Source organism: Chrysochloris asiatica, unplaced genomic scaffold, assembly GCF_000296735.1.
Source record: "Chrysochloris asiatica unplaced genomic scaffold, ChrAsi1.0 scaffold00074, whole genome shotgun sequence".
NCBI lineage: Eukaryota > Metazoa > Chordata > Mammalia > Afrosoricida > Chrysochloridae > Chrysochloris > Chrysochloris asiatica.
The window spans coordinates 12,579,211-12,595,052 of NW_006408592.1; the positions used below are offsets into that span (position 1 = coordinate 12,579,211).

The 15,842-nt window shown below is 44.2% G+C and overlaps 1 protein-coding gene across 1 annotated transcript in view; it reads left to right on the top strand.

The window, feature by feature from the left end:
* Positions 1 to 15,842, top strand: part of TENM4 (teneurin transmembrane protein 4) — a 543,700-nt gene that overhangs the window by 444,230 nt on the left and 83,628 nt on the right. The window contains exons 16-18 of the mRNA XM_006864983.1: positions 6,483 to 6,602; positions 11,607 to 11,868; positions 15,422 to 15,689. Coding sequence (XP_006865045.1) covers positions 6,483 to 6,602; positions 11,607 to 11,868; positions 15,422 to 15,689 — 650 coding nt within the window. The remainder of the gene's footprint in view (positions 1 to 6,482; positions 6,603 to 11,606; positions 11,869 to 15,421; positions 15,690 to 15,842) is intronic.

Genomic DNA, 15,842 nt, shown 5'->3' on the forward strand with positions numbered 1-15,842 from the left:
GAGGAGGCAATTAAGAGATGAGTATAAACTTGTTAGATAGCTCCTTTAAGATCCTAAAGCCATATACAGTAGTTACTGGACCTGGAATGGGTAGCATCAAATTAAAACAACAATAAATTCTTCAATTTGTGTTGATTTTGTTCTGTTTTTTATCAGGTTGAGAAAACCATCAGCCTACAATTGACTGAAGAGAGGCTGGAAGCCTATAAGAGTATAACCACACAGTTAAAAGCAGGATCAGAACTAGAAACTCTGGTACCTTGCCCAGGGCTCTTCCCACCACACTCCTACTAGTTCTCTTTGAGTGACATCTGAGGCTGTTTGTTTATTTATTTGATTCTGTTTTAAGTGGTCTGTCTCTCCAACAGTTTCCTCTCTTGATCCCAAGCGCCTGACCTCTGTCCTCAGGAAGCAGCCAAGCACATACTGCCCTTCCCCCCCACACTGGCACCTCACCTGAGTCAGGTCCTGAGTTGGTCTAAGGCCAATATGTTTGACACCCCCACCCCTTAGCCTGGCACAAGTGCTCTTTCCTGGCAGAATGTACCCAGTCTAATTGCTTGTTTTATATCCCAACTGCCTGACATATGCCAAACCCATGTGTTAACTCATTGGTGTCAAAGAAAACTACACCAGGGCGTTTCTGGTTGGCTTTTGTGGGCAAGCAATTAGGGGCCATAATCGATGCATATCTATAACATCCACACCTAACAAAGCACTGTGGTGGGTTCGAACCACCAACCTTGTGGTTTGCAGTTCAGTTCACAGTGGTGGTGGTGGTTGTATGCCACCAAGTCAGTTCTGACTCATAGAGACCCTCTATAGGGTTTACAAAGGAGCTCTGGTTGCATAGTGGTTACGAGTTGTGCTGCTAACCTCAAGGTCAGCAGTTCAAAACTACCAGCCATTCCATGGGAGAAAGATGAGGCTTTCTGCTCTGATAAAGATTCACAGCCTCGGAAACCCTATACAGGATTGCCGTGAGTCAGAACCGACTCCATGGCACATAACCAACCAACCGTAGGGTTTATGAGGCTGTAACTGTTTACAGGGGAAGAAAGCCTCATCTTTCTCCCACAGAGGGACAGGTAGATTCAAACTGCTGACCTTGCAGTTAGCAGGCCAGCTTATAATCCACTACACTACCAGAGCTCCTTCAGCTCATAGCAGGTTCGCAGTTTGTTGAATTAAAGTTAGTTTTTATGACTGCAGGTACATAACACAGTAAAAATAGTAAAGACTTGGAAGTAACCAGACCTAGCTTTGAATGCCTGCTCAACCAGTTTCGTTCCTTTCTAGGTGACCTTGAGCAACTTGATAATTTTTTATTCAACAAACATTCAGGAAATAATAACCCATGCTTACCCTGTTTTTGAAGGAGTCCTGGCTAGGCATTGGGCTGCTAATCATAAGGTCAGTGGCTCAAATCCACCAGCCACTTCAAAGAAGAAAGATGAAGCTGTTTCTGCTACCATTAAGATTTGCAGTGTTAGAAACACTGTATAGGGTTACCATGACCCTTAATCAGCTCTATGGCATTGCATTTGGTTTTTTGGCCCCTTTTGTTGTGTGCCACCAAATAGACCCTGTAGGACAAAGTTGAACTACCCCATAAGGGTTTCCAAGGCTGTCATCTTCACAGGGGTGTGTGGTGGTTCAATAGGATAAGCCAATGCTTTTCCATAGGATAAGCACAGTGTCAGTGGTTCGAGTCCACCATCCATTCCTCAGGAGAAAGACAAGGCTTTCTGCTCCAGCAAAGTTTAAAAAGCCTTGGAAACCCTATACAGGATTGCTATGAGTCGGAACTGACTTGTCAGCACTTAACAACAACAACAAATCTTTACAGGACCCATGGCCATGTCTTTCACCTGAGGAAACACTAGTGGGTTCCAACCACGGACCTTTCAGTTCTCAGCTGAGCACCTAACCATTGTGGTACCAGGGTTTCTGTCATGCTTACCCTTCTTGTTGTTGTTGTTGTTAAGGCTGTCAAGTCAGGTCTCTTAGTGACCCTGAATAGGGTTTCCGAGGGGCGGCTGGTGGGTTCGAACCGCCAACCTTGTGGTTTGCAGTTCAGTGTTTATCCTACAGCACCACACCCTTGTTTATCCTGCAGCACCAGCTCCCTTGTTGCTGTTAAATGCTGTTGAGTTGGTTCTGACCCTATATAGGGTTTCCAAGGAGCAACTGGTGAGTTTGAACTACCCAACTGTGGTCCAGTGCTTTATCCCACAGTACCACACCAGGACTCCCTGTTGTTGTTGTTGTTGTTAAGTGCTGTCTCATGAATTCCAATCCATAGTGACCCTATGTAGGGTTACCAAGGAAGAGCTGATGGGTTTGAATTGCTGACCTCTTGTGGTTTTCCATCCAGTGCTGATCCTACAGCACTACCCTGAAACGTGGTCCCCACCCTCCTCTGACTCACACATAAGCATGTCAGCTAGCTGTGTAAATGTGGATGATAGTACGTGATGGTCTCAGTTGTGATGAGGAAATGATCCTTATAAGATATGAAGGACCACCAAGGAGAAGGTGACTAATTGTGCCAGGAAGAGTTGGTGACATCCTCACTGAGGTGATAACAGCTTAGATGGGACTCTGGGTGAGCTGAAAACAACACTGCCTGATGCCAAGGAGAAGAAACACATCAAATGTAGCATTGGTGATAAGCTGGGAAGCCAAGTGGGTAACAGTGATCTCCTTCTCCATTTTAGTGAGTTCTCTCCAAGATGGTTTTCTATTATGCAATTTCATAAAGTAGCAACCATTTATTTACCACATCCCCTTCACTGATCATGTACCAGATCTTTTGTGTGGGGTCACTGGTCCAGTGACATGCAGACGTCAGCTCATACGAGCTCATAAGAACTGACTATTAAATGCTCAATAATCTTGCTGACCAGTTGTCAAACATAGTCATTATTAAAAACTGAATTATATAAATCTATATTTTTAAAAAGATAACAATTAGTGAAAACTCATCACATACTAGTTATTTTACTGTTATATTTGTTCTTAAGATTATTTAGCACTGCGGCAATCTGCTCCCTAAAGGTTTAGATAGTCTTGGAGCAGTTTTAATCTGTCGTATAGGACTGTGTGAGTTGGAATTCAACTCAAGGACATTAGGTTTAGGGTTTATTTTATTTCTATGATGGAATTACTATAAAACGGTGTGTTGTTGTTAGGTTGTTGTTGTTAGGTGCCATCAAGTCAGTTTTGACCCTAAGCACAGCAGAACAAAACACTGTCCAGTCCTGGGCCAGCTCACTACACAAATAAGAAACCACTACAAATTAAGGTAAGGTCAGCAGTTCAAGCTTACCAGCTGCTCCTTGGAAACCCTATACTGGGTCGCTATGGGTCAGAATGACTCAACAGCACTTCACAACAACAACAATCCTTTCTTTAGAGGAGCTCTGATAGTGTAGTGGTTACGAATTGGGCTGTGAACCTCAAGGTCACCAGTTCAAAACTAACAGCCATTCCATGTGAGAAAGATAAGTCTTTCTGCTCCCATAATGATTTATAGCCTCAGAAACTCTATACAGGGTCACTGTGGGTCAGAATGAACTGAACGGCACTTAACAATAATATCCTTTATTGTTTTTAAGCTGGTTGTTAAGCATTTACCAGCACACCACTGGTGATATCCATTGAAGCAGTGGATGAAGAAAGCAAGCATTGGGTACCCCAGCATGAACATATTTTCAGACCTTCCTGGATAAGAGCACATGGCAGGAGACACACTTCCCAGGCCACCCCAGAGCACACGTCCCCCCTCTCCTTTGTCCCAGGGAAGGTTATGTGTATGTTAAAGTGGGCTTTCTTGGCAACTGAAAATTATGGTGGAACAGAAGGAAGATGGAAGTGTTTATCTCAAGGACTTGATTCCTGAGCCAAATGCCTGTTTTGGCAAGAGGCCTCTATGGCCTGCAGGGGCACAGGGAGTCAACTTAATCTTCCCCAGAATCCGAAGCCATCCTGGGCTAAAATTACATCTGCTCTAGCTTGCTGAAGCAGAGACTATATGAGAGCCAAGCACACTGATTTAGTGTTTTCCAATTATCAGGAAATCCCCAAAGAGAGATAAATCAGAGGAGGCTATCCCACATGTGTAGAGGGGCAGCAGCCAGGGCAGCCCCAAAAAGGAAATCCTCCCCAGAGGGCTGGTTATTGTCCAGGCAGAATCTGAAGGCACCTATGTCAGGAGAAGGCTGGATGGTAGCCAGCACCAGGAGATGAGATCTGTTAGTAATTCTCTAGAAGGACAAAGTTCCAGCAATAAGAAATCCAATTTTCCTCCATTAAAGAAAGCATCTCTCAGTACTATCTGAATACAATTGCTGGAATAAATCTTTCCCATTAGCAGAGAGATAATTTCACATAAATATATTGGGAGACCTTCAGAGCAGTGCTGAGAGTCTTTGCTGAGCCTCACCCGCTTAACTTGTTTGCCATGTAATTGCATTTCGACCAAGGGCCTCGGAAGGAAACCACTGACTGAATTAGCATTAACCAGATTGTGTGTAGTGAGGTGAGGCAGGGCGGAGTGGGGGTAAGGAGCTAAGTGCATTGTGGGTAGCTGCTCTTGCCTTCTGAAAGGACAAGCTGACACTGGTGAGACCAGCTGCTTACAAGCCTGGTGTTAATTGCTTTTCTCGTCAAACAGAGAAAAGTTTATCACTCTAGGAAGGTAGAGATGTGGGTACTTACTAAAGCAGAAGCTGAGTTAGAGATCTGTTTTCTGAAAGCCCATGGGCTTATCAGTAGCTCTTCCCTGGGCCGGAAAAAAAAACAACCTTCTGAACCAAGGTGAAGAGAAAGTTATCCAGACAGCCAAGCCTCCATTTTCACTTCAGACTTGTCCTGTCCATGAGAGTTTTCTCCCCAGTCTCGCAATCCCTTAGGATTTTATACCCCTGAGCTTCTTCATGTTGACTCACTGCCAGTGGTGAACTAAGAGTCATCAAGAGCATTGCAACCAGAGTTGTGAGACCACATTGCAGGTCTGGTTCAGCCACATATGACTTCAGGTAAATAAGGTAACCTCTCTGCATTTCCTCTTCAAAAAATGAGAAGGTTCTACTAACTTGGTGATTTTCCAACTGGTTTCTCCAGAGACTACGATTCTCCAGAGTTACCTTCAGAATCACCTCAAGGGGAGAAGGAGTTCTCACCTCTACTTTATCTTGTTTTTGTTTCTTGTTTTTTGGGGGGTTTTCCTATCTTCTTGTTGTTATTTTTAGATGCTATTGAGTCAGTTCCTACACATAGTGCCCCTGTGTACAATAGAAATAAAATTACTTGATCTTGCACCATCCTGACAACTGTTCCTGTGTTAGAGTCCATTGTTGTAACCACTGTGGCCATCTGTCCCATTAAGCGTCTTCTTTTCTGTTGACCCTCTACTTTTCCAAGCATGATATCCTTCTGCAAAGACTGATTACTCCTGATAACATATCCATCTCAAAGTTCTTATAAAATGCCATCTGCTAAAAGGATTCCATTTATGAAATATTTGAAAACATCATTGTAGATGATCTCTAAATGCCCTTACTTATTTGTTCAATCCAGCATGAACAGACTTGTTGGGTCTAGTCTACAAACTGTGGAGAGAAGAAAACAATTGACCTTTGTCTCAAAAAACTCACAATCTAGTGGATAAGAAAAGCATGTGACAGGGTGTTGTGGCGTTTGGTTGTTGGGGGGACAGAGTGATTAGTTCTGATCCGAGGCATCAAGAAAAGCTTCAAGGAAGAGGCCTCATTTGCATTTGGGTCTTAAAGAATGAGAATGTTAGGAGAGGGCTGGAAGAATGGCATTCTAGGCAGATGGAAGAACATTGCACAGGCACCGAGACTTTAAGCAAGTTTGGGAAAAATGGTTTGTTTTCCAGAATATGAAGAGAAAGCAACAGGGAGAATATGGAGTTGGAGGATATTGGGAGAGGTGGCACATTCCTAAACCCACTCCTCTGCCCTTCTCCTGCCTCTAATGTCCAATGAGAGGAAGTCCCCTGTACCTCGTTCATTTCCTTGTGGATTCACTTCAGTGAAACTGTTATTAAGTGCCATCAATAATAACGGCTGCCACTTATAGAGCTTATTCTGCACCAGGATGAAAACACAGATGCTCCAAGTACACATTCATAAAAGGCAGAGCTGCAACAGAACCCAGACTCCAATATCCACACACGTAACCACACTGGACTGCATTCTGGGATTAGCATTACCTCCTTCAAAAATAACCAGGAGTGAGATACATGAAAACATATCCTAACAGTAGTTCTCTTAAGGGACTGTTGATCCCTTAATTTGAGGAATATGTAAAAAAGTTATCGCTTGTCTTGAGTGAGTGGATTTAAGATACGTCTGCATGACCTGCCTTCTGTCTTCTGATCTCAGGAGGTTCCCTGGCAGGCAGTCTCTGAGCATGAAAGGTAGCTCATGTTATTCTCTCTTCTCTTTCCACAGGCACGCATGTGTCATTCGTGGTCAAGTGATGACATCAGATGGGACCCCACTGGTTGGTGTGAACATCAGTTTCGTCAATAACCCTCTCTTTGGGTACACCATCAGCCGGCAAGATGGCAGGTAGGAGACCTTCTATGGATCAGAGAGTGAAGACTGCTCTCCTGGTCTCCCTGCTTTCATGGCCTTGCTGCTGGAGTCACTGCATATTAAAAGGATGGGTCTTGGATCCCAAGGACTTGAATTCAAATGTTCAGCTCTGCAGTTCACTAGCCATATGAACTTTTATCTGACTTGGTGCGTAGAGTAACTATAGGGTACCATATTAACATATTATCCTGCCCCATGACTGTGACCTGAAGTACAATCACATGGACCACTTTCTGTAGACCAGACTGTTCCAGACATCTGAGCCATCCCTGTTGTGCACCGTCCATCCTGCAAACACATAGATCTATGAAAGTGACTATCAGTCTGCTATTGGACAGATTTTGATGTTTAAAGTCCTCAGAGAACTATCATAGTAGGAAATCAAGCTTCCTTAATAACCCCAGTGCCTCTGTTTGCTATCCATGTATCCTGGAACAAATCTCACCTTGCTCAGCTTCAATTGATTCATCTGCTAAATGGTCTTTATAGTCTTTTTCTTGCAATTGGTTGTGAACGCTGGATGATAATGATGGCTAGAGAAGCAATTTCACATGTTGTGGCTGTTGTTAAATGCCATTGAGTAGGTTGCAACTCATAGCGACCCTGTGTAGGGTTTCCAAGGAACAGCTGTTGGGTTTAAACCACTGACCTTGCAGCTAACCATCCAGTGCTTATTCTACAGTGCCACACCTGGACTTCACCTTCATGTAGGAGGTGTTTAATAACTCTTAGTGCCCTGCCCCACTCTGATTATTTCTAGTGTCTGGCACATTTTACATATCGAATAAATACTAGCTGTTTATTAAAGTGACAAATTATTCAATGATGAGAACGTGATGTTGCAGTACAGGCAACAACACCACTTTGGAGAAAAGGGGACAAAGATGGTGGAATATTTAGCCTGTGAGTGGTGACAAGTCCTCTATTTTTAATAAAATCGGGTGATGGCGGTCCATCTGGCCAAGTGTGGGCCCATAAGGTTGGTTTTCACTCCGTGTGGGAAATTATGCTCCAGGCAGATTGATTTTAGCACCTCTTTAATCTAATATCAGATGTGAACATGGCCCGGCCGAGGTGATAATGAAGTGGAAGATCATGTGTCTGTTAGACATGTGTGCCTCTTTGACAGGGTTGGCAAGTTTGGCATGGGGAGCCCCTCCCCTCTCCCCTCGTTTTACTCTATGTGAATGGAAAGGGCCCACTTGGAAGAGGCTGGTGGCCAGTCCATTCCTCCCCAAGGCCCCTCAGGGCAGACTTTCACTGCAGCATAAAGGACTCAGCTTCATTATGCACTTTCTTTTCTACCTTCAAGTCCTGGGCTGCCTGCTTTATGGAAACACAGATGTAAGCATCATAAGCAACAGGTATTCTGACTACATTATTTCTTGCTGCAAAACAGTCAGCTCAAAAGAGCTCTTTTGGCCATGAAACTTACCAGCCACTCATATGAGATGGCAAACCATCAGTTCTTATGCCCTGCTTAGCTTGATTAGGGTGAATCCATAAGACATACCAGAGTCTGGCCTAACCTTGGTGTCTCCAGGAAAAGTTTATGTTCGGAACATCTAGACTTTGATTTCTCCCATTTGTGTTACCTCTGCAGCGTCTGCCGCTCCTCAAGAGCATGGGAAATCCTAGGAGGTACGTGTATCAACCATGTTTCCTACGTCGGTTTCCTAAGTTATGTCACAGTAACCAGAATTTCAAGGAGCCCTGGTGGCACTGTAGGATAAGCCCTGGACTCTAAACCTCAAGGTTGGCAGTTCAAACCCACCAGCCACTCCTCAGGAGAAAGATGAGACTATCTGCGTCTGTAAAGATATACAGCCTCAAAAACCTTATACCTGGTTACAGTAAGTTGTAATTAATTCAGTGGCAGTGGATTTTGTTTTATTTTGGTGTGGTTTTTTTGCCAGAATTGCTTCAAGTTAGAGCTTGAATTTCAGAACCATTCTTGCCCCCAATGCATTATGGGGCTTAAATTTTCTTCCCAATTAGACACATCTTAACATTTGAGAAAGAGTAATACTTGTTCTCTTAGCGTTTGAAGATCCCTCTATTCTATGTGGATGGGTAGTATCTTGCCCACGTCTCTTTCCATCTCTCCTCACTCACTTTTTTTCTTACCTCACATACTCCAGGAGAATCTGTAAGGCTGAACTGCAACATTATATGCAACTAGCTGAGTCAAACACACACACACACACACACACACACACACAAATGTCTTAGAAGATTTTAAAGTATGGTGACATTTCCATCAAGGATTTTATCTAACTCATCTGTTAAGATTTTATCTAACTCATCTTTGTATTTCTCATCTAATATCCTGTACCCCTTCCCACCCTGTCTCTCTCTCTCTCTCTCGCTCTCTGTCTCTCTCTCTCACACACACACACTCACACACACATGCACGTGCTCTGAAATACCAGTTCTCAAGTCTTAACGAGCTTATAAACAGAAAACAGTAGCAGAGAAGTGAGCCAAAGAGATCGTTACAAAGATGGAAAAGAGACGTCATGAAGAGAAATTAAAAGACCAGCAGACAAGAAAAGCAGTTCAGACTTGGTTGAATTCAAAACTGGGATTATACAGAGCATGCTGCCCAGGGAACATGTGGGGCATTTTGCTTTTCCCCCCCCATCTATCTAATTAATAACCTTGCCAAGGGATTAGAGTCATTTTTTCAGATGACGAAACAGAAGCTCAGAGAAGTGAAGTAACTCACCTATGGAGTAAGGAGCAGTGCTCAGACTGGGCCTAACTCTTTGGGCTTCACCTGAGGACCAGGCCTCCCCCGTGAGATCAGATTCACATCTGTAGCCACACAAGGCTTTCCCCTCTGGATGAGCAGGCTGAGCTCTAACTTGTTAAACCCCAGTTCTTGGCAAGACCAGCTGTCCCCAGCTTGTTCACAGCCTTGAGACTGTCTTCATTTTTGTGTCCCTTTCCCCCACTCAGCCTCTCACAAAGGAGCCCATAAAGCAGGCCAAAATTCTGTGTGGCCGTTCTATCAAATGTTCACTCAAAAAACAATCTGTCAGAACACTGATGCTCTTCGGTTCTGTGGCAGAAAACTTGTTCTCTGCATGTTTCTCCCAAACCATAGAGATTCTCCTGGAAAGCCAAAACCTCAACTCTTGATTCAAAACAAACAGCTTTAATCATAAGTAATGATTAAAGAAAGGTGGGCCCTGCCTCTCCCTTGACTAAAGCATTCCTCATTGGACTGAGGTGGGAGCAGACAAGGCAGGTGAAGAGGGTCTTCCAAGGACAGGAGAGAAAAGCCAGACTTCGGTGCTTGGGAACTCGAATCTGGGGGGTGCCATTTTGGAGAATCAGAATTTGGCCTGATTCAACAGGAAAGGTTAGTGCAAAATCCTTGCAGCTTTTCTAGAAGAGGGAAGAGCACACTGAAGCAAGTTAATCCCACAAGATGGATTTATGAGGGATAAAGGTGAGAACCTACATCAGGATCTCCAAAAACTACTGCTAGTTGGCGAGCGACTGGAGGTTTCTAAGTAGGAACTGAATGGCTACTTGGTGGTGATTCTGTAGAAGGGACTAAAGCATCAAATTGAAGGCGGGAATTATATCAGATGACTGCTACATTTGGCGGGGGTGAGAGGTGCCGAGAGAATGCAGAATTCTGGTCTGAGTCCTTGTTGTACCCTTCAGTAGTAGTCAAATACTCTCACAGGATTGTGGGCATACCTTGGTTTACATGTTGACATCTTTTCTCCTTCTCTATAACTTGAGCTTTTCTGGCTGTGGAACCTGCAGATCTGACTCACTGTGGGGCTGGGTAGTGTGAATATTGGGGTGTATAAACACAGACTTAAGTTCCTTCAGAGAATTGGATGGGCAAGTGTGTTGCTAGACTTGCCTACAGGTAATAGCAGTTAGGATACCAGAACCAATAGCAGAGCTGCCTGGGTCCTGTTGGGGCACAAAGATATTTTAAGGTGAGACCAAGAAGCCTCTGCCTGTACAATCCCTGCAAGCCTGAAACTCACCTTTGACAAGAGAGGCCCCATAGTGTGTCATCTAGGATGAGGTAGGACCTCAAGACCCCATCCCAGAGCTGACCGATTTGGTGTGGTGTCTGAGATGGAGAAGAGGACTTGGGAGGAAGGCAGGTGGCTGTTCAGAAGACCATCCTCCCCCCATCAGAGGATGAGGAGAAATGACTGGATGACTAACTCTTGAACGTTGTCACAGATCTCCTGTCTGCTAGGGGTGGGACTCATAGTATCTGGTTCCCCTTTCCCTTCTGAGCCACTATAATTTTGCCCATCTCTAAATTGCTAGTTGTTGTTAAGTGCCTTTGAGCCATTTGTTGACTTGGCCATCCTATATAGAGGGTTTCCAAGAAGCATCTGGTGAGCTTAAATCACCGATCTTGCAGTCCAAACCAACTTTGACTTCCTGCATGTTAACCTGCAGCACCACCTATCATAGAAACCCAAAGGACTTTGTATCATAATCAGAATTTAATCATAAAATTGCTATGGAGTTATAGACTGTTAGTGACTTAAGAATTCATTTGAACCTCTGCATTTTAAAGATGAAAAAATTGAGGATCACAGAGGTTAAGTGACTTACCCAAGATCAAGCAGTATTTCAAGGCAAAGCTAAAACTTGGCTAAGCTTCCTAACATGGGTCAGACTCCTTCTATTTTGTTTGGCTGCCTGTTTGCTGTGCTTCAGTTCTAACTTAGTGAGGAGGCTCTGTAGTAGGAATCAGAGGATTTCTCTGCTGATAAATAGCTCACCATAGCAGCGGTTATTAATTTGGTTTCAGCACATTCTCTAAGGTGAATCATTTTACGATAAGTGCTTTCTGTCATCTCAGTCATTGTTTGTGGCTGCAGTTTACTTAAGTTTTTAAGTCTCCCTCAACAAGCCCTCAGATGCTTTGCTGTAAATGTCTCTCCTTTCTCTGTCTTCTCCTCTTCATTCTCTCCTCCCAAACAGCTTTGACTTGGTCACCAATGGCGGCATCTCCATCATCCTGCGCTTCGAGCGGGCACCATTCATCACACAGGAGCACACGCTGTGGCTGCCATGGGACCGCTTCTTTGTCATGGAAACCATCATCATGAGACACGAGGAGAATGAGATTCCCAGCTGTGACCTGAGCAACTTCGCCCGCCCCAACCCTGTCGTTTCCCCATCCCCGTTGACATCCTTTGCCAGCTCCTGTGTGGAGAAAGGTCCCATTGTTCCAGAAATCCAGGTATTCAGCTGTTTTGATTGCATTTGTCTGTTTTCATTTCATTGGGGGGATGGCTGTTGATCTGAGAGATGGGTGAAAGAGAAAAAGCATCTCTGTAGAATCCTGGTCAGACCCTGTCATTCCACCACAGAGGCCACTTGCCAAACCCCACAGCAGCCATGGTATCAGGATAGGAAGGTTGTCCCTCACACACACACACCAGAAAACTGCCTGGTACATAATAAATTCCCTCTGCACTCTGCCATCCAATTCACTTCCACTTTCCTTTCTCCAACTATTTGTGTCTCTTCTTTCTCATGACTTCTGTTAGAAGTATTTATTATGGTAGGTTTCAGGAGTCTGTGGGTAAAGCAGACATTAAGCATGTGACTACTCACTGAAAGGTTAGTGGTCTAAACCCACCCATCACTCTTCAGAAGACAGGCCTGGTAATCTTCTGAAAAGTCACTGCTTTGAAAGCCCCCAGCAGCAGTTCGACTCTACACATGTGGAGTGACCACGAGTCAGAATCTACCCCACAGCAACCAATAAGAACAATGTGCACTTAGGACATATTTCATTATTGTTACAGATCCTACCAAGAGTGCCCCAAATAGTGAGCATTATAATAAAGATGAAGTGAGAAAATTTATATGAGCATGAGGTGCTTAGTACAATGTCTGGCGCACATAATAAGTGCTCAATAAATTTTAACTATTATTAGTAAGATTACATATGCTGCCGTCATACCAATTAAGGATTGCTTTGATGCAAATCTATACTCACAATGCTTTACTTAATTGTCATTAAAGGGAAGTAATTGGAAAAGATACATTTGAATCCAATAGAAATCAAGCTAGACACTTTGCCTAACAAAGATCTGCTGGGTTGTGCTTCTTCCCCCATCCCCAGCCCTATTTCTAATAGCAGAAATGAAGGCCTGGGGAAGTGGAGAGCTGTCAGTGCAGACACCCAACCAGAAGCCCCGTCATCCCCCTGCCTAATGAGAACTCTGGTGATATGCATGTTAATGGATTGCCAGAGTCAGTGGAGCAGGGCGTTTATACATTTATGTGTGTATATTTCACGCCTGGCTAAGCAAACACATTTCTCATGTGTACCCTGTTGAGTTGCTTCAGACGACAGCCCACAAGAACAAAATACAACCATTTTGAAATTCTCCTTGCACTCACATGTTGAAACCTTGCTCCTTTTCAGAGATTCAGAGCTTCTCTCTTGTCTCAACTACCAGGCTGACCTTTCTTATGAAATACTTGTCAGTGGAGACAGAACTTGCCGGAGAGAAGCAATTTGTTGCTCAGCTCCAGCTAGACATATTTGTCCAGGAGTAGGGACTTTGGAACAAATGAGGCTAAAGGTCCCATCCCCTTGATAGTACTCACCAGGGTGGGTGGCGACAAGTCCAGTTGGGTCATAGACTTGCTTATTATCAGATTCAAGAAATACATAAAAACAAAATCTTGGCTGTTCCCAGTTCTCGCATTGCTTAGCCTTTGCAAGCACTGGGGGATGTAAATTTCAAAGGGTCCATTACAAAGGTAAACATGAAAGTGTCCAGATGGCATGTCAACCCAGCCTGTGATTCACCAGGGCATAGAGCCCTGCTTGGCCTGGAACTTGCAAACTGTAACTTAGAAAAATTGCTTTATCTTTAAACCCATTCCTCAAATGTCCTGTGTTCGGAAGAGTGACATACAGGTGGAAGTGGGATTCACACACATCTCTGAAATAGGTAGGCCTTGTTCCTCTGTGAACACAAGGGGAAAATCATCACTGTCTACTGAATGGATTTGTTAGCCTTCCATTGATTTAACATTCTCTTCTTGAATCAGAGCCCAGAGCATCAAGCTGATAAAATTTCTCTGCTTTTGCCATGTGCCTGAGTAGCCTGGCTTTCATTTAGAATTTCCATCTTGGAAATGAGCCTATTGGACCCAGGAGGCAAAGAGCTGCCTTTCTCCACCATGCTGTTCATCTCACATGCTACTGGGGCAGGGTATTAGTGTGCACAGAAACACCACACAGTCATCTCCACATCTTTCTGTGGTTGAGCTGGGGCCTTTAGCTCCAGGGCCTTGGCAGACTGTGCTCACAACTCTGCATAATTACATGTTTTGTCAACAGCTCATAGGCTCTGTTACTTTCCTGAAAAGGAAATCCACTTGAAACAAATTTTTAGGAAAGTTTTAAGACAGGGAAAATTCTTCTTGCGTAATGCCCACAGTGTTACTTGCCGGCAAGTCAGTTCAGACTCATAATCAACTCTGTATAGGGTTTCCAAGAAGCAGCTGGTGGATTTGAACTGCTGACCTGTGATTTGCAGTCCAGTGCTGATCCCGCATGTCCACATTAGTCTCAGCTAAAAAACCTTCCCTGTCCCCAGTACTTCCAGCACCACCCACCATTAGCCCCCTCACCACCACTTAGGGCCTTGTTTTACTATATTAATGTGCTAGATTCTTCACATCTGTGGTCTTATTTCATCCTCACAAGGAGCCCTGGTGGTGCAAAGGGTAAGAGGGTGGCTGCTAATAGATTGGTTGTTCGAGCCTGCCCAGCTGCTCCAGGGGAGACCATCTTGATGATCCGCTCCTGTGAAAATTACAGCCTAGGAAACCCTCAAGGGTAGTTTTACTCATGCCACGTGGGGTCACTATAAGTGGAAAATCAACTCAGCAACACCTAATAACACTCAGACCTCACAGCAATTCAGTGAGGATGCTGAGGCTCAGAGGCTACATGAGGTTACGTTCCTTTGAGGCGGTTTCAACTCATAGCGCCCCTGTATAGGGTTTCTGAGGAGTGGCTGGTGAGTTTGAACCATCAACCCTGTAGTTCAATCTGACCTTGTGGTCCAGTGTTTTCTCCTACAATGCCAAGAGGCTACAGTATGGCAAATCGTTTATATACAATTTCCTATGTGTTCTTAATAATGGAATGAGACGTGTTGTCATCTCTGCTGTACAGAGCTGAGGAAAATGAGACTTTGACTTGATAGCCAAATCTAACTCTTTTTCTTCTTTTTTTTCTTTTTCTCCATTCTCATTTTTCCTTTTCCTCTACTTTTTCTTCACATCTGCACCTCCCTCTTCCTCTTTTCCTTTTTAAGTTCACAGATAGAAATTGTCTAACATATAATGTTGTTGTAGTTGTTGGATACCAACAAGTCAGTTTCAACTCAGCAACTCCATGTGGTAGTATAGAACTGCCTCAGGGCTTTCTTGACTGTAGTGTTCATAAAAACAAATTTCCAGGTAATTTTCCCATGGAGTAGCTGCTTAGGTTTGAACCACTAGCCTTTCATTTAGCAGCCGAATGGTTAAGCTTTTTGCCATCCAGGCTCCTAACACGAAATCAGTGGTATTGGGGGTGATGGGGAAAGAATTGTTTTCTGAGACTGCTGTGCATACCTTCTTAAACAAGACTGGTTCCTCTCTCGGCTTTTCATCTCTCTCTGCTTCCTCCTTTTGCTTCCTGAACACACCGAGACCACGGTGTTGTGGCCATTGGGGATGGAATGACTCATTTGCTGTCATCTGTCCATGCTTTCTAGGCTTTACAGGAGGAAATCACTATCTCTGGCTGCAAGATGAGACTGAGCTACCTGAGCACTCGTACCCCTGGCTACAAATCTGTCCTGAGGATCAGCCTCACCCACCCTACCATCCCCTTCAACCTCATGAAGGTCCACCTCATGGTGGCGGTTGAGGGTCGCCTCTTCAGAAAGTGGTTTGCAGCCGCCCCAGACCTGTCCTATTATTTCATTTGGGACAAGACAGACGTCTACAACCAGAAGGTGTTTGGGCTCTCAGAAGCCTTCGGTAAGTGACCCAGACTCAAAACTCAGTGTCATCCTCTGAGAGAAAACACTTGGTTATTGGTGGGGGAGGGGCTCCTTAGTTCCCTCCACTTTCCATCTTCTTCTCAGATCAAAAGTAAGTAAGCCTTAGTTGGCCTTTAGAAGCATTCAAGAT